Source organism: Phasianus colchicus, chromosome 6 (genome assembly GCF_987193195.1).
Source record: "Phasianus colchicus chromosome 6, bPhaCol1.hap1.1, whole genome shotgun sequence".
Taxonomy (NCBI): Eukaryota; Metazoa; Chordata; class Aves; order Galliformes; family Phasianidae; genus Phasianus; species Phasianus colchicus.
Window position 1 is genome coordinate 34,857,346 of NC_143441.1, and position 19,545 is coordinate 34,876,890.

The 19,545-nt window shown below is 40.8% G+C and overlaps 1 protein-coding gene across 1 annotated transcript in view; it reads left to right on the top strand.

Moving 5' to 3' along the window:
• The first annotated feature begins 811 nt into the window (after positions 1-811).
• Positions 812-19,545, top strand: part of PLXDC2 (plexin domain containing 2) — a 238,889-nt gene continuing 220,155 nt past the window's right edge. Inside the window, exon 1 of the mRNA XM_031614427.2 lies at positions 812-943. Coding sequence (XP_031470287.2) covers positions 835-943 — 109 coding nt within the window. The 5' untranslated portion in view covers positions 812-834. The remainder of the gene's footprint in view (positions 944-19,545) is intronic.

Below are 19,545 nucleotides of genomic sequence, written 5' to 3' on the forward strand. Positions count from 1 at the left end.
GAGGCTGGGCCCGGATCTCCTCGTCCCGCAGAGCGGCGGGTTCGTGCCGCGGGGCTGTGCGTGCCGCTCCACGGCCTCCCCCCGTGGCTCCGGGACGGCGCCTCCTGGGCCGAGCGGCAGCCGCGGAGAGGAGCGAAGCGCTTGCGCTCCGCCGAGCTCCGGGAGGCGGCAGCGGGGGCTGCACCGGGTGCCGGGGAAGCGCCCGCCTCCCTCCGCTGCACTCGGCCTCGCGCTGACAGCCTCGGAAAACCGCCCGAAACGAGAACTTGTGCGTCCCCGTCTGCCGCCCCGCTGCTCGCATCCTCTCCCGCGGCGCATCCGCCCGCCCTCCGGGTGCTGCCCTCCCACCCCGGGGCTTGGGGCCGACCCGCCTGCTCCGAGCGGGGAAGCTCGTCTCACTCGGAGGGGTTTTGTCGTTCGCGGTGTGCCGAGGAGAGGCACAGTCACTAAGGCACCCAAGCCTCACCCTGCGGGGGAAGGGAGTTGGGTGGGGGCAAGCCAGGAAGGGAGGATCTCCGCGGCTCTCCTAAAATCAATCAGCAGGCTGCAAGGAGGAAGAGTTTGGCACTTCGCAGGCGAGACTGGGCTTGTTTTCCCCAGCGGGGATGCCGCTGAACTGAGAGCGGCCGCGCAAGTTGGGGAGACGGAGCCTTCCCCATCCGCCGCTCCCCAGCCCCGCTCCAGCCCCCGCCGCCCCTCAATGAGAGCTCCTGCGAGGGGAGGGCGACTCGGTGCCTGCTAGGGCTGCTCCCTGCCGCCTGCCGGACTTCCACCCTCCGACGAGGAACGGCGCGCACCCCGCACCCCGGAGAGTTGTCTCGGCAGCTCCGTGCTATGGCGAGGCTGCAGAGAAGCAAACTAGCCGCTGGATTTCTATTACTTTTCCAGTTCCTGAGCGAGCGCTGCCAGCTCGCCGGCGGAGAGACGCCGAGCCAGAGCCGCGGTAAGTGAAGCTGGTACCTGCCGGGCGGGGCAGCACCAACGGGCCCGGGGCCGGGGGATTCCGCACCGCCACTCCCAGCAGCACTGCGGGGCCCGAGGGAGAGAGTGCGGATTGGGGGTCAGCTCCCACTGCCCCCCGGGTTGACGGTGGCACGGGGTCTGCACCCCTCCTTCTCCGGCTTCTCCGGGAAGAGCTCCCCCTCGCTTTATTTATTTATTTGAATGAGAACTCGGGACTTTCCTCCTTCCACCATAAGTGGGAGCCGGTGCTGTTCTCCCCAGTCTCTCCGCGCGATCTCTATAGGTTCTTTCTCGGCTCCCGAAGGAGAAGGAAGGGCTCTGCCGGGAGTCGAGAGAGGCTCTGGGGAACCCGAGGCAGCGGGGGAGGCGGGCGGGGTGCCCGGTTCCCCCCCTCCCTACAGCGGCGGGGCCCCGCCGCAGCCCCAGAAGCGAACCGTGGGAGGGGAGGCAAAGTTTCCCTCATCACCCGCTGGTACAGCCAGCGGGCATTCCGCTTCTCTGCTACTTGCAGCTTTCCCTGAAAACCAAGCGCTGAGAGAGGGATCTTGAAGCAGCCTCCGAGGGCTGTGGGAGCTGTTTGTTCAGAACGAGAGGTTTGTCCTGCTGCCTAAGTTTGGTTGCGGTGGTATCAGGGTCCTCCCGGAGGCACCTGTTAGTGCGTGGCACACAGCACCTGCAGTGCGTTTCACCGGGGCTCCCTGCTGACAGCCAAAGCCTCAGGGTCCCGCATTCCTGTGCTGCGGAGTGGAGAGCTACCGAGGGAAGCTCAGTGCGTCTGCAGATAGGTATTTGAGTAGTGAGTGAGGAAAAGCTCGGTTTTGCATGCCAGGGGATCTTGCTGCAGCACCTTCTACCTTGTATCTATGTATATGTACTTGTAAAAGATCTGCTTTTATGGTTGAAGTACCGGTGAGTTTTATACCAGCTAAAATATGTCCGTGGTATACTAGAGCTGCCCCTTCCTCCTTTCCTGTAAGGTCTGGTATGGACGTGTGGAGTTCTGTAGTCACAGAGTAAGTGCCCCAAACAGGAGAGCCGTGGGAGCTCTCTGCAGTGCTGGCTGAGACGTGTGCCAGGCAGAGGGGACTTTTCCCAGACAGGGGCCTATTGCTGGGTTGGGAATGGCTAAAGGGCCAGGTAGCTCAGCAGGTTGCTGGGGGCTCATATGGCGTGTGGGGCTGAAGAGAAAAAGCAGGAGACTGTCCATGTAGTGCTGCAGGATGCGTGTGGCTGTTCACGGGGGTTTGGATAGCAGTTGTTGGTGTTTGATAATGTTATTGGGTGAAACAAGCGTGGCTGTGGGAGTACGGAAAGAAAATGACCCTGTTGTGTGACAGAGGACTAAGTTCACAAAGTTTATTCACTTATTGCCATCATATCTTTAAAAGAAAGTGTTGTTGCTGACTAAATGAAATACAATTTATCAGTAGACAAAGAATAGCTGCTTGTTACTTACTGAGGCTATTGAGTTGTAATATTTAGCAAGGTCTGTGCTAGGAGGTGTTCAGCAGAAGCCGCACCAGCAGCTTGCTTATCCCTAAGTCATTGGTTAGTGCTTGGTGTGTTACTGAGCACAGCAGGAAGTAGCAAGGAGTTAACAATAAGCAATGCTACCTTGACATGTAATGCATTCTGAAGAAAATATATGAAGAGATTGTTGCCTTCCACTGCTAAGGTGGACAATCTCATGCCAGTTTTGACAGATGGGTGTCTATAACTATGAAGTCTTTTCCCTTCCACCTTGAATAAAAAAGTTTGCATTATGACAGCAACACTCAGATGTCATTAACGTAATCAGAGTCACATTTAACATGTTTTCATCATTACAGTTTTTAAAAGTTTTTAATATATATTGCTTTTCTACAGTATATATCTTAGTATATAGACTGTGTCTAATCAGTAAGTAGACAATTATTAAATAAAGCCAGAGGGACTCAACTTCAGGTTCTGTGAGCCAAAATAAAAAAGAGTTGTTTCAAAGTTTCACTCTATTTAGCATCCAGTGTATCTCTTTGGAGTAGCTCAGATGAAACCTTTGAAGAATTAAAGTAGAAACCAAATCTTTGAAGTAGCTGCAGATACTTAATGGGAAGCCAGTTCTGATATGTTCAGTGGCAAAACACCATATTGAAAATGAATGAGATTAACAATGTCAAGAAATGCAAATGTTAAGTATGCCCTTAAGAGCTAGAACCAGGAGAGGATTTCTGAGGATGGCACCAGAGGGCTGCGACACGATTTCAACAGAAACCGGAGGGGGGGGGGAGGGGGAGGAATAAAACAACCACCAATAAATACATATATACTGTTTGTGGTTTTTTTTTCCCCCCAAGTTCCTAAAATTTCCTCCCTGGGCACAATCAGCTGGGATCCATTGAAGCGAAGCCATTTCCCAGGCAGGCCGGCACCCGCCTGTTGCCCCTGGGTGATGTGATCCAGCAGGGGCTGCGGGGAGCGAGGAGCGGGGCTGTCCCCGCCAGAGGGCACCGCGGCCGCTGCGGCTCCCGGAGCGTGGGCGCAGCTTCCTCTGCCTTCGGGAAAACGCTCCGCATCAAGAGTGAAAGTTCTTAAACGTTTGTGTTCAGTGCGTGTTTGACATAACCGAGCTGCGTGTGACATGAATTCAGTGAGCTGAAGCAGTGTGCTCTTTTGAAAGCTTGCCCAACAATGAGGGCTCCCGGGTGTTTGAGTGAGGGCTGGCTGCTTGCTGAAACGTTGCAACGGGAAGCCGTGAAAATGTTGTGTTCTTTAACTAACACAGTCAGAATCAGGAGGCTGTTATTGCAATTTCTCTTCTGTCAAAGCATATTTTGGGTATAATTTATACTCACTGGACTGCTGCTGTTTCCAAGCATCGCCATTCAAAGAGGGGTAGAATTACTTTTATGGGATAAACTACTATTAGTGCTTATTTAGTATTTATCTAGTGAAATAGTCACAGGTTTGTACAGCTTGAGTTTCCGCTGTTTAGAATATCGCCATCACCTGCAGCTTTTATCTTACAAGTATCAAGCAAATTACGACTTGACATCACATGTACCAGACTTTTTTTCTCTTTGTACTCAAAATTACTTTTTTGATGTTGTTGTTTTTTGTTTTGTTTTTTTCTTCTGTACAAGATCTGTAAATAAAAACAATCACTGAGGTATCCCAGTGACATTTATGAGTAAATCCTATTGGCATATCTCAAGTGTTCTACCAAGAATTCCCTCTGAAGAAGTAATCTCTTAACTTTCAATCTGGTTCTTCCTTTTATTTTTATTTTTTCCAATTTTTGTAATCATCATTTCTGCTGAAAGTATGGTTTGAAGTATTGCTAACAAATGGCAGATAAGCCAATCTTATCATAGCCTTGATTTAGTAAGTCACTCTCATAGAAACTCATTTCCAGAAATTTAAAGTGAGAGAAGTAGTTGCAGTTTCCTGATGGTTTGAAAATCCTCTGAGGAAAACAGTGTTTCTGTTTGGTTGTAAATATTCCTCCTTGCAGTTTTCATACTCAGAAAGGCACTTAAAATCCAGCAAACATTTGACTCCGAATCTGGCTCTTGTTCTGACCCTTAAGTAGGAGTTGATTATAAATAACGGGGAAACCGCCTTCCTACGCTATAGACACGTAGCAAATGACAAAATGATCTTTATATTTGAAAAGTCTTTTCACTGTGGGCAGCAATTTATTAGCAGCACATAAAGGCTGTTTAAAGCAAAACGCTGAAGCAATGTCTGCTGTGCTGAATACCACATTCCTCTGAAAACCTTTGCAGTTCACTAAAGCTGTTTCCTCTAGGACAAGAGACTCCTGAGGCTATGAAGGAATCAGATGAGGGAATTCATAATGTCAGGTAATGAGAGAGACCCACTGAGAAAAATAGTCACAGGCTAGATTTAGCGTGAGTTAGTTATTCATGATGTGTGAGTTAGCACATTCATTAAAGTGTTTTGGCCCAGTGGAGCACGGCTGCTGTTCCCTGCACCTGCACTGACCTCAGGAGATGGAGGTTTGGACTGGAGCTGTTTCCTGCGGGACTATATGAGATGCTGCTTCGTTTTGAATTAAGCCAGTGATGGATGTCGTACCCAAAACAGTCTGAATCCTGGTTTTCTCCATTAAGGAATTGAAAAATTTTTTTCTTTCCTTTTTGAAAGAAGTTTCATCATTTGACTCTGTTTTTCACAAAAGTCACTGTTGTTTTGTTGAGTTCTCTGGAGTATCGAGCAGTGATGCTGTTGGTAACTCGAAAGGCACTGGCAACAAGAAAACTCTATAGCTGCCCCGGTTTCAAAACCAGTCGAGGCCACGGTCCATGTATTGGTGTAACTGCTATGAGCACAAGTTTCCAGTGTGGTTCATACTTCCTAAGGAAAGTGAATACCAATGCAATTTGAGAAGGCAGTAGTTAAGGTAAGCGTGTGCTGGGGCCCTGTGCACAGGGAAGTGAACAAAAGGTCATTTGACAGAAGCATTTCTCATCTAGTACGAGAAAATGTTGTATGCTTGCCAGCAGTGTGAAATTATATCCAACTATTAGGTTTGATGAGGGCTGAGCTGGGAGTGTTAATGTGGTGCAATTGGCAGATGTTGTGTTTACTAAACCAAAGAATTGCGTAATCACAGCAGGAACTTGACGAGCCTTGGAGATTACTTTCCATGGAAAAGTATGCAGACAAGCCACGCTAAGTGCACGTGGGTTTTGTTTTCGTTTGTGGCTTCTGAAAAACGACTTTAAAGCATTGCTGTGAGGTAATGTTTGTGAGTGCTGGATGCTGTATGTCATCATGGAACGCTTCTACTTCCTTGCTCTTCTCTTCCACATCCAACAAATAAACAGAGCCTCAATTAGCTTTCCTTGCTGTCAGTATTGGTCAATCAGTTGTGCTAATTGTCCTCATAAATTCTGGATTTGAAAGAGCTTATGTAACATGTTCATCTCCCTTCACCAAACATCAGTGTGTAGGCGTGTTTTTTCAAGCTGGATTTGGCCCAATTTTTTTCTCTTCTAAAACAAGCATGCGCAGCAGGTTCTTAGACCAGATTCAGGGTCAGGCTTAGCACTTGAGTTGACTGCTCAGTTTTAGAAGTAGCAAACATTATGGTTGAATGCATCAAGAGAAACATAAGGATAAATATAGACATACTAGACATACAGTGATGCTGTCTTATTTGCTCTGCAGTCATAAGGTCCCGACAGGATCTTATAATCTTCAGTTCAAGCCCTGTGCTTCAAGAAATAGCTAGACCAGTTGGACAGTGTCATATGGAGAAAAACGGAAAGAAATATTAGAGGGGATGAAACTAACAAATGACATGGTAACAATCTTCAACTACATAGGAGGCTTCTGCAGTCACGGGAATAAGTTGTCCTTAACAAGAAATAATGACTTAAATTGCAACAGGGTGGATTTCTGTATGATACGGCTATGGAAGTAGATTATCTCTGAGTAGTCGTCATCACTGAAACAGGCTAGATAAACATATGTTTGAAATGTCATTCTGTCCAGAAAGGCAGCTGTTCCTGCCTTAGAGCAAATGGCTGGATGGTTTGACCTTTCAAGGTCTCTCCTAGATAACTTGAATCATTCTGTGTGAGTAGCTTTAAGTTTGTGAGAGTTCACCTTGAACTCAGCAGCTAGATAAAATTCAAGCATGAATTCAAGTTCTCTCTTAGCTTGAGGCCTCTGTCCCTCATTTGTCACTGATATGCATGGCTGTATGCATGTGATTTTAACTTATACTTTCTGTAAGTACAGACAAGGGAAGACATTCAAAATGCTGCTTGTTAGAGTTTTCATGTTGTGAAATAAGGCTTTTAAAATGAGGTCTTATTCTAACTAGTTTTAGCGCTTATCTTTTAATACTAATACTACCTATGTTGCATTATAAGCAGATAATTCAGATAATATATTTTTTTAAAGATGTTCTTATAAAGACACTTTTGGATATTAAGCAGACATAATGTCATCTGTGTTTTCCGTATTTAGTAAGAAATCCTTGATTTGAATAGGAAGAGTTCCACAAACTGAATACATAAAACTTCCAATTAAAACTAAGTTTTGTCTTTGGTAACATTTCAAATGCTTTTTTTTTCACCGTGAATTCTAGGAGATATGATGCATTTCTTTATAGATATAACTAAACCATTTGAAAGGGCTGCTTATATTACAGAGATGGAACACCAAGCAGTAAGCAGCTTTCCTTAATGGCTGTAGTTACTAAGGCGGATTCTTTTGGAAGTTTCATCTAAGCAGCTAGACTCCAAAAAGAGAATAGGATGCAGTAGTTATTTAGCTGTTAATGAGCACTTAGAACTGTAATTTTTTCTTGTATTCAAGAATTACCCTTTTATTTTTTCCCCCTTGATTATAATATGAATTCTGAAAACATTGAATGAGCAATAGTGCATCTGGGCTGAATTATTACTTTCCTCTTCACAAGAGTTGTTTCTCGGCTGATTGTAAAAATCGAGTATCATCTATCATAAATTCAGTATCTTCTGAAAGGTGAAGAGTTTAAGAGGGGGAGTTCATTACTATGCTGGCTCTTCTTTCAGTGAGTCAGCGATTTAACCAGAAACTCATTGGAAAATGTTATTTTGGCATCCGTAGAAAACTGAGAGCAGGGACTCAAGTTAATTTGGAGGTTGGCAGGACTCTTTACTAGTATAGTTGCTCTATGATGTTCCCCAGCTGCATGTTTCTGCTTTCACATTGTGGGCATATATGATTCTCCTTTTGAAGCCTGCTGGTATGTATTTGCAATGTAGCTTCAGTAACCCTGAGATATAAACTCAAGGCCTTCTGTTAGCAATCCTTTTGTGGCTTAACTGTTTTCAGAATAGGCTCTTTCCCTTTTTTACCCTCCTGTTGCCCTCCTTGCCCTCCTCAGGGATTGCTTCCTTCTCATCTGCAGTGGTTCAGTAGTTCATGTGGCTGTACTGTAGGTCAGATTTTTTCATTAGGATAGATTTTGGAAGGTAGGAGAGGCATTCTTCAGTTTCAGTTGTGGACAGATTTCAAAACAAGCTCAACTATGCTAAGCCTGGCTTCATGAACAGCAAGAGGCCAAATTTAAGTCTACTGAATGCTCTGTGTAGAGGCCATTTTATTGCAAAGTATGAAGTCCAGTTCACCTTGGTAACTGCGCCTGGACTATAGTGTTAGTATCCTATAGCTGAGGACGCTGCTACTGTCAAGTTTCCTATTCATTCATTGTACACAACATAGATTCCCTGAGTATTTTTAGGCACTTCCCTCAATACATAACATAATGTGTTAAGTAACGAACAAATAGACACAAACACAAAGCCTTATTTAGTGCAACATCATAGGGAACAGATTGAAAAGATCACAGTGTCATCAAAGATGAGGATAAAATGATGGGGAGAATGCATGCAATATTTTTAAACCTCTCAGTATTATAAATCCTCTTAGAAGAATAGAAAAGCCTAGAAGAGTAAAATATCTGACTTCTCTTTAATATTATCAATTATTCCATAAACTAAGTAAAAAAAAGTCAATGGAACAGGTTGAATTTAGAAAATTATCAGATTTTACATGCTCCTGTCAACTACTACAAGTGGGAAGTATATATATAAAAAAAAAAAAAGTAATTTTAAATTTATTGTTTTAATGGTGACAAAATTCTTCATTTAAAATTTTCATTTTGACTTTTAGATGAAAAGTGCTGATACGTTGAAAAGCACTTTTGCTTGGAGTTTGTGTGTGTATATAAATACATATTCATTCATATTCTATAGCAAACATTGACCTTTTATTTTTAATCAGAACAAGATCAGAATTTTGACTGAAGGTGGGAAACTAATTTTCTACTCATGTTTAAGGGAGATTTCTGATTGTTGAGAATTTGGCCAAGTAGGTGCTTTAAGAACAGACCATCTAATCTTGTAAGAATCTTACTATTATTTGATAACAGGAAAGGGGAAAATGACCAAAAAAATCCCCCAAAACTTGTCTTGATCATGCAGTTAAAAGGCTTTTCACTTGATAACATATTTCTCATTCAGGTTGCTTCTCGTTAATATGATATTCATGAAGCAACTAAATTAAAAGAGAGCACGTTTTCCAGATTGCGGCTGCTGTAAAGATAATAGATTTATGGTTTATTTGCAGAGAAAGCATTTATGTACTAGCAGCTTAGCATTTGGTGTATTTCAGAAACCTGACCTTAATATCAAAACAGAATGGTTCCTATTTAAACATATATCTACTGATCTAGGCTGTAGTCTGAAAACAAAGAAAATGGATAGGGTGAGTAACTATTATAGATTAAGATCAGTTCTGGTTTTCATCGACTTTTTTATTGAATCTGTTATCCATTTGCTTTAAAAATAGTTTCGTGAAGAAAGTATGTGTGATGCAATACTTTTTAGCTATTTACTATGCAAATTATGCAAGATTTAATTTCAATGGGTAATTGGAAGTTCAGCGCTTCTTGTATTTGCATTTAATGTAGAAAAACAGAAGGGATCTTTCTCCAATTAAGCATCAAGCTAAGCAAAATATAACAGCTTTCCGTTTTTCTTATATTAATGTATCTAGCATTCCTAAAACTTTCAATAAATCTGGCAATACTGAAATCTGTTGGAAACATTTATATCTTTCCAATGAGCAGATACAATAATAGCAAGAGCAATTTGTCCTTACAATTTCTTGCCTAGGAATCTTGCTTGAAGGGACCACCTAGGTCACTGGGACTTTCCCTGAAATGAAAGGCAATTTTGTCCTGGATCTATGGACCACACCCTCCATCCCACATGCCCCCATGCACTCCAGACCATCAGTATCACTCTTCCCAGGACCCCATAATAATTTCCAGGCTCCTGGTATATCAGCAGCAGCCATAAGTATATTGTGCCATAGAAGATAGCAGGGGCATTGACAACAGTATAAGTTTCTAGAGTAGCAAAGAATTTTTAATTCTTGTATACCTTGTCTGGAAGCTTGTCTTTCTTTACCTGTTTTTGCTTGGTTTGGCCTGTTTAGTTTGCTTTTATGTGTGTGTTTCATTTCTTTATTTTTTGGGTTTGGTTTGTTGTGGGTGTTTTTTCATTTTGTTCTGTTTTTGTTTTGTTTTTTACATTAACATATACATTTGAGGACAGGCTGAGAGAGCTGGGGCTGTTTGGTGTGGAAGAGAGAAGGTGCTAAGTAGACCTGAGAATTGTCTTTTCAGTATCTACAGTGGGCTGTAAGAAAGAAGGAGAGAACCCTTTAGCAGGGTCTGTTGTGACAAAACAAGTGGGAAGGGGTTCAAATTATAAGAGGGGAAATTTAGATTGGATATAAGGAAGAAGTTTTTTATGATTAGAGTGGTGAGGCACTGGCGCAGGTTGCCCAGAGAGATGGTGGATGCCCCGTCTCCAGAGACATTCAAGGTCAGGCTGGACGGGGGGCTCTGAGCACCTGATCTAGCATAGGTGTCCTTTTTCATTGCAGAGGCATTGGGCTAGATGACCTTTAGAGGTCCCTTCCAGCTCAAGCAATTCTATGATATAGCTTTTTCAGCTCATTTTCTCTCTTGCATGATCATTTGAACATTTACTGCAGAGTTAATAATATTGATTTTGTTTCAGTTCAGGGTCATTTTCAGGAACAGCATACATGACTTATAAAACAACTCTTTCTTTAGAACACTTGTCAGTTTGCATGGGAAAGGAACTACTATTATCTTTTGTCAGCCTCTTGAGCAAGCCATATCCTGAAAAGAAGTTTAGCACTTAAAATGAGTAGGTTTACATACAGCTTCAGCTGAGATTACTGAGTTCTAGCCATACTAGGGACAAGCTTCATATTTTAAATTGTATTTGCATTTAATGCTTTCTTTTAAAATTTTTCTGAATATGAGTTTGTGTGTTATTTCAGCTTATTAGAGTAATTTTAGTCCTCTAATATTAAGCCTTACTACAAGCTTGAATTAAACTTGTGTTCCTGACTTTGCTTAGGTATTCTCTAGATTTTTGATTCCCAAAACTTGTCAGCATGTACTTTGTGAGCTCTGCTTCTCCACTGCTGTGTTGCTGGCCGCATGCATATTTCAGCTTCTTTAATTATTCCCATAATCATAATTATCCATCAGTATCCTTATTCTTGGAAGAGGTAAGGCAAAAGCCTTATTTTATAAATAGGAAAGTGGCTTTGAAAAGTGACAACATTGCCAAAGTAAAAAGTGTGCAAATCCTGACTCAGAGTGCAATAGTTACTTGTTTCTACAATAACATGCTTATCTTTCCAGTTTCCCTTTGCTGCATCAAATTCAAAGCTGTAATTTCTCATCCTTGAATTCCCCAAGATAAGATTTTAAATCCTGATCAGATCTTTGTTCAAATGACCTAAGGCTATACGGAAAAAAAATCCAGATTTGAGTTGACTAAGGGCTCTGATTAGTGCACAGACAACAAGACTGACTTTGGGACTGCTGTAGTTCTTGCCATTTCAGATGTTCCTCTCCTTAAAGAGGCTTTTGGAAAGAGAGGAATGGATGTATCTCTTGGCTGTTTACAGATCAGATCCCAAGCTGCCATGTTTTATTTTCTAATAATAATATAATCCACTACTGATACAATCAGTGTCTTTGGTGTCTGAGGTTTTATCACCAGTGGTGAGTTTTGTGTGTTCTGCAGAAATGGTTGGTTTTTAAAATAAATACACTGATTTTAAAATTCTGTTATTCTTAGCTTGCTAAGTGCATGAATTCCCCTCCCTCCTTTCATTTGGAAAGGAATTGAGACATTTTAGTCTAGATTAGTAAAGCCACTAATGGAAAACAAACAAAAAAAACATCAAAAATAAAAGAGAAGACTTCATGCTCTGGAACATATAGTCTTACCTTTTCTAGGCTCCAGTTCTGGAAAACTTCTCACTCAAAGATTTGCTTAACAGTAGCAACGTATGCCAGTGTTACACTGAAGATGGGAAGACTGAAAAAGGTGTAGATATTTAAGATTTCTCTCTGATCTTGGACCTTGGGATTTTAGTTGGCCCAGGGGATCCCACTCCATTTACAGTAGTTGCAATAAGTTTTGCAGCATCATTGCAGACCCTGGAAAATTTTCTAGAGAGAAGGGTTTTTTGAACGTGCAGAAAAGACCAACTGCAACATCCCCGTATTACTGTAGTGGGTAGGAGCAGAGAACTGTAGAGAGTAATGTATTCTCTAATGTACTTGTTGCATTCTTCTGTAAGAGCTGGACACTGTGACTTATATTTATTTGTTTATGTGCAATACACATTTAGTAGATGCACAAAGTAAATATTCTCTTAGAATTTATGGTCTGCCTGCATGGGGCTGAAAAGAGGCCTGAGCTTGAGTAGCAGTAAGCATGCTCAGCTCACATCAAAGTTAAGTACAAACACTTATTACATGCAGCTTCTCAAATGCATATTTATGATTTATAGTTCCACTCTTTACACAAACAAAATTCATGTTCACTTCAAGAGATGACCCAGATATGTTAATGAATCGTGGCTTTTTTTCCACAGGCAAGTTTAGATAATAATCTGAAAGTGAGGTCTTCAGGTTAGGAATTGTGTTCAGCTTTAGCTGCGTAAGTTTGCTGTAGTTATTGTGGACTGTATAATAAAACCAGTTCTTTTCATTTTAGCCATGAGTCTTCCATGTGTATACTTAAATTTCATTACTTTATCCCTTCTCTGCTGTTTTATGGCACAGATTAGAGGAGGTGCATACCAAGCAAGCATTCCTATTGAAATTTAACGACTCTGGGGCCAGGGAGATTGTCAAGTGCTTATGTCTTGCAATGACACAATCAAGTGTTACTGATTGTCATAAATCCACTGCAGTTTTAAGTTCACCTCTCTAATTACCAGTTAGTCTTTGAGACTGACACTGGTACAGGTGTTGGTTCTCTGTTTTCAAGAATCTATTATTTGGAGATCTAGGGAAAGATTTTCAGACTTTCAAGTAGAATTGAAATCTATTTAGTTTTTTCATACAGAAGGCAGGGAAAGATGTTGATTTACTATAAAAATAACAATAGTTGCTACCCTTGCAAGTCTCAATTTGGCACAGCACTTAAAAATTTGATTGAAATATGTGCTTGAAGAAAAGTGCATATCTAAGGCCTTTGCCAAAGCTATTCTAGAAAAAAAAATATGGTAGGTGTTACTGAAATACTTATAGGAACATTTGCATCTAGAATTTAATTTACGAAAAAACAAGTTAAAATTCTGCCCTCACAGAGTTCAGCAGAGTCACAGTTTAATCCTATGACAGCAATTTGGGCCAATTTGAGAAGAGACTTTAGCTCACAGAGCCTTTCCTCTGAATCTGTACTGTGCTCAACAGACCTACATGTATGTGAAATATTGTAGAGTGAGATCTTTGGTCACAGTGCAGCTAGATACTACTTTCCCATGGGTAGTTATCATGGCTTGTATGCTCCTATAAAGAGAATGAGTGGGAGTGATTTTTACCTTAGTACCAAAAGTGTACTACGTTTCCCAAAATTGTTGAAGGTATTCCCATCTCGGGACTGGTGCTCCTCAACTTCTTTATCACTGATGTAGACTGTGGGATCAAATGTAATCTCAGCAAGTTTGCTTGTGACACCAAGCTGAGTGGTGGAGTTGACGCATCCAGAAGTACTTAGGCTTAAAAAAAAATGGGCCCATGCGAACCAAATGAGGTTCAACAAGGCCAGGTGCAGGGTGTTGCATTTGGGTTGGGGCAATCCCAGATTTGTATACGGACTGGGAGAAGAACTCCTTGAAAGTAGGCCTGTGGAGAAGAACTTGGGTGTACTGGTGTACAAAAAGCTGGACATGAGCCAGCAGTGTGTGTTTGCAGCTCAGAAGGCTGACAGTGTCCTGGGGCACCCAGCACAGGTAAGATGAAGAGCTGTTGGAGAGGTCCGGAGGAGCGCCACTAAGATGGCTGGAGTACCTCTCCTATGAAAAAAGGCTTGTTTAGCTTGGAGAAGAGAAGACTCCAGGGAAACCTTATTGTGTGCTGCCAGTACTAGAGGGAAGCCTATAAGCAGGAGGGATGGTGAGGCAATGGCACAGCTGCCCAGAGAAGCTGTAGATGCCCCATCCCTGGAGGTGTTCAAGTCCAAGTTGGATGGGGCCCTGGGCAGCATGGTCTGGTGGCTGGCAACCCTGCCCCTGATGGGGGCTGGAACTAGATGATCTTTAAAGCCCCTTCCAACACAAGCCATCCTGTGATTTCAGAGATCCTCAAGCTCTTGAAATAGAAAAAAAAGAGAAGTAGAGTGGAGTATTGTGAGAGCTATCACATTTGTTGTGCAAAAGCAATAGATTGATTCAATTCGCTTTATATGTTTCAGCAGCCATATTAATTTGACAGGGCTACTCAACCTGAAAGTCTATAGTGAAGAGATCAAAACATTCATGTAGATTTTAAAAATATATATGTTACTTTGAGTACAAATATTCTACTCCTTTAATTTAAATCTGTAGGGAGCCAGAAAATGAAGACAGAAAAGGTTACATTCAGAAAATCTGTAGAGAAGCAGTGCTCTTTTAGGGGAAAATGCTCTGTTTTCTATTCTAATTCTATTTCTTTTTCAGTCTTTAAAAAAGAGGGGGGGAAAGACTTTCTCTGACTGTAGTGAAAGCGACAGGTAGGAGGAACCGATCCTTGCAGAGTTTGAGGAATATCAGAGACGTCATTCTTTAATTACAGATGACAGGTAAATTGGAAAATAAAGGTTCCTAACCTGTACCTTCCTGTCAGGTGACTGCTCTTATCAATGTCTGCCCTGTTTAAAAAAAAAAAAAAAAAAACAGGAAAAAAAAACCCACAGAGGAATGAAAAGACTTTTTTATCTACACCTATACTGGGCTATGCTTCTTGGCATTCAGAAGCAAGGCTTCCTTTTTTAGTTCCGAAACACCTGTTTAGCAAGACACCACAGGATGGGGGGAGAGGACAGACTGGGAAGGTAGAGTGGGAGCCTTCTGGTCTGTAGCACTTTTAAGATCCATTTGTTTATACACTCCTATAAAAATGCTTTTCTGCAAGAAGGAGATGAATTTAAAAAAAAAAAAAGAAAAAAAAGAAAAAAAAAAAGGATGATAATGATAAATATAAGCTGAATTTGTTTGGCACTGTGGTAATTTTCTGTATATTTACAGCTATACTGTGGCAGTATTGGTTTTACTTAGAGCTTGACAGAATATCTTCTGCCTATCACTGCAAATCACAGTTAGAAAGCACTAAGAACATAGCCCAAAATAATGACTTTGTTATAAATGGGATGCTGAATGTACATGTGTTCTGCTCTCACTGTACATTCGTCTGCAGTCATGGGCTATATTTCCTTAACTTGTTGGCTCATGTGGTAGATCATTTATCTTCATTTGCCAAGGCAAATTGCTCCAGTCTTCATCTTTCCCAGGAATCCTTAAGCATGTCTGTGGTTCAGGGGCACCCATCCCCCACAACTTGCTCTTTCCTTCAGAGGAGGCACTTCTGCTCTTACCTAGGGATTGTGATACCCAACTGCCAATGTATTGGTAGAAGGGTCATTGAACTGTAGCTATTCCTGCTGTTCATGCTTATCCAGCCAAAGGGCATTTGAAGAATAATAGCCATCACTCTACAAACATACTGAGATATCCCATGTATATTTCATGATTTAAAATCATGTCATGCTTTTTCTACTTCCCATCACTTTTGATGTTTATGCTGTTATATATTTTACTTAGCATTTATGAATTTAGAATGGATAGCTTTGAATTTTGAAACAACTATTTGTAAGCTTCTCTTTAGGTTTCATCATCATTATACTTTAAAGTGCTTCGTTAAGACTGATGGATTTAGCCACAAAACTGCCTTGTCTGATAATGGATATTATTTATTTTCATTTCACCAACGAAGAACTAGAGTATTGAATGACTTGCCAAGATCACACACTGGAGATTTAGTGTACAGTCCAGAAAAATATCACACCATCCTAATTTGTATCTTCATGTTTAACCTTCAGAATAACCATTGTGATTTTTCACAGGGATGAAAATGCAGACTTAAAATTCAACATAGAAGAACTACTCACTGAGACACAAGTCGATAGCCTCTTTACAATTTCTGTCAGAACTCCACCATCCTGCCAGCAGCTTTTTAACTTTTATTTAAATACTTGGCAACCCACGGCTGCTTTTTTCTCTCTTTGTTACTCCAAGATGCCATTCATGCTTACTGCTAAGAAGAGCTGCAGCCTCTTAGAGTAATTAGGGAATTTGTTTTGCTTCTGTGAGAATGCTAATATATACTTAAAAAAAAAAAAAAAAAAAAGTATAGTTGTATAGTTGACAATTATTTCTTCTCAACTTTCTTGTCTTCTTTTTAATATTTTCCTTCTGTGCTGTGAGCAGGCAGTGGAAGTGCAACTCAGGTAAAGCAAAAAGAGCAGTCAGAAATCTGTACTGTCCTGGGGAAAAGACTTATTAGAGAGCTTGAGATCTAGAAGGATCTGGGCCTACTTTCTGCATCTCTTCTGTCCTTGTGCAGCAGATAATGAAAGCCCTAGAGATCTCTTTAGAAGACGACAAATCTGGAGAAATGCCATAGCCCAAGGATAGTAACATGACTGAGACTTTATTTCTAAATGCATTTCATTAACAACATGAGTCTCTCTGCCTTAATGTGAAAATACAACAGCAAAGTGCAATGCTAACATCGCTTCTTTCTTCTCTTACATAAAATGCACTCGGTCTTCTACTACATTGTATTGCAAATTCATAGGTGCAAAGAATACTGACTTAATGTCATAACTGAGTGGCTTTGAGGCCTACCAGCATTAGAGGTATTCTGAAGATTAAGTTCTGCTGTCATACAGGAGGCTAGTGAGTAGGCTAGAAATCAATATGCCTTTCATTAGCCTAGTTTACATTGACAGAGATAAGCCAAGTTCCTGAACAGTTATTCCCAAAGACATGATGACCAAAAAACCACAGCTAAATGTGAACTGTTAATCTTCTTGTGCAATATATGCAACTGAGTATTTCATCTAATTTATAGGTCTCTTGCAATATAAAATTAATGACCTGTACAATTTATTTTAGGGTCTTATATAAATTAAATGCATCAGCTGGATGTTTTTCTTTTCTCTAAAGAACAGTTATCTGATTTGGAAATTTAATCTAGTCATCAAACAAAATTATTATCTCAGTTCTGAAAGATATATAATTCACTGAATATTTAGAGTAGATTTACAGGAAAAAATATATTAAATTTTTCTTGTCCTTTCTTTAATAATATTCATGAAGCATGTTATTCATTTATCTCAGAATGTCTGGCTTTACAATGATCGTACTCTTAGCAACTGATCAAGAACTGAAAATATGTGAATTTAGCCGTAAGATGAAATAACTTAGTTAGATCTCTCCATTCTGTGGCCATTACTGCAGAGTTTCCAGAGTATTTTATCTTTGTAATTTAGCACTGAAGTCAGCAAGACCTAAATGCTCAAAATCTCCTTAAGCACTTCTGTCAGTTTAAATGGTTATATTTTGCATTTAGTTTGGGCAAGTTTATTCACTTACAATAATATCTGACAATGTGAAGGTCGTACAGTGAACTTAGTAAGAATTTCAATTGTGTGCAAATTGGATACCAGTCATTTAGTGCTAGAAATCACAATGGAAAAGATGATAGTCATTCTTGGAACATGATGGGTTTTTTATTATTTGTAGCCCCGTGTAGAGTATTTGAATATATCTTTCTTGAAGAACGTTTTCCATTGATTCCTGAAGAGCTCAGCTCTGTCACTGCAACCAGCCTGGGGCAAGCTGCTGCTCTGGGAAGCACTGGGCAGTATGCACAGCTCTGTGATCCTGGTTTTCTTTGTTTCTTGAGACTAAAGACATTTAGGAAAATGTAAAATGTCAAAACTGGAAGAATGCAAGATGAATTGGATATATTTAGTGTTAGAGTTGTGGAAATTGAGGTCTCTTGTGATGAATATCCTGTTTTGCACAAATGTACAGATAAGAGAGATGTGTGCATACATATATATGCACATATCTGTATACGTACTTAAAGTTCCAAATTCATAACAGTACATTTTCTTTGCCTTCATTCTTCATTTGCCTATTTATGCAATGAACTCTATGGTCTTTATAGTAAGGATGTTATTTTGATTTATTTCCCAGAAGTAGAATTCCTTTTATCATTCTAAGAGTGCTTTCCATTTATTAAAGTTTTACTTTGGTTTATTGATACAACACAGTGTATTGAGGAGAGTGCAACCCAGTTTATCCTAGCATAATTATTATTTTCAGTATTTTATCTTCTTTTTTTACTCAGTGAAAATTGAAGTTACAGAAGACTGTAAATATCAAGCAGTTATCTTCTTTTATTTTTAAGTTTACTTTTACTTTTTAACTTTTAATTTCTATTGTTGCTAGTAGCAGCTCATAGTGCACTAAATAAAATTACTATTAGGGATGTTAAGGTTCTTCTTCTTACTTTTTTTCAGTCCCTACACAGGCAGCTTTCTAAGTTGATGATCATTGTGCACTGCTGTACTTACAGATGTACTCTAAGTTTTCTTTTCTGTCTCTGGTGAAAATCCCAGTGGCTCAGTAACAATTTGCCTATTCGGGCTTGTAGCAAGCAGTCCCTGACAGAGCAGGCAGGGTCCAGCTGCTCGCAGTTACTGACTGCAGCCCAGAAGGAGGAAGGTGTCTGAGGCTCGTGAGAGCTCTACAGGCCAGAGGGGAAGCCGTGCAGTAACAGCACAGAAGTGCAATACAGTACAATCTTGTCCACTGATGTCCGATACAGTTATTGGAAGGGTGGTAAATTTTAAGGTTCCAGAATGAGAGTAGGGCCTTGAAGGTTTTTAGGTTCAAGAGCTAAAACTTGGGTTGAAACAAAAGCTGAATCGTGGTATCAATACTGTAGCAGCTATTTACTGCTTCAAAACTGTACATAAGGATCAAGTTTTGAGGGAGAAAATCCCCTATTTATTCATACATCTGATTGGTTTCTCTGTAGCAGCTGGATACTATATGTACTTGGCATGTTATATGCTCAGCATATAAAAGCAAATAGCAAAAATAAGCTTGAGTTAAAACAAGATGATTTGAGTTTACTGCTCTTAAAATACTCTTCTCTTATTTGGGGAAGTAGAAACTGAAGCGACTGGGAACGCCTAATGACTTCATATATAGACCGCGCTGGCAGATATTCCTGTGTAATTTCCTGCTCTTGAGAGCTTTATGATCTCTTCAGCCCTGACTATCTTTCTTTTACTGTAGTCCTCCATCTGCTGATGGGAATGAATCTTAAGATGAACAGTTGTAAGCAGCAGAGCAGCTTTGTTACCTCAGCAAACTATTACCAGCTTCATCAACATTCCTCATTAGGACACCTGAAGTGATGCATTTTGGAAGAGTGTCTAATCATATGCCCAGTGAAACATGAATAAACATAGCAGGCCCACAGGAGTTAAAAAAGTGACTTTGTTCAAAGAAGAGTCTTTCTGGGTTTTAGAACTCGAAAAGATGTTTCATGAGTTTTTGGAAAGAAACTCTTATTCCTCCTCTCCCATAGTAGTAGTTCAATTAAAAAAACATTCT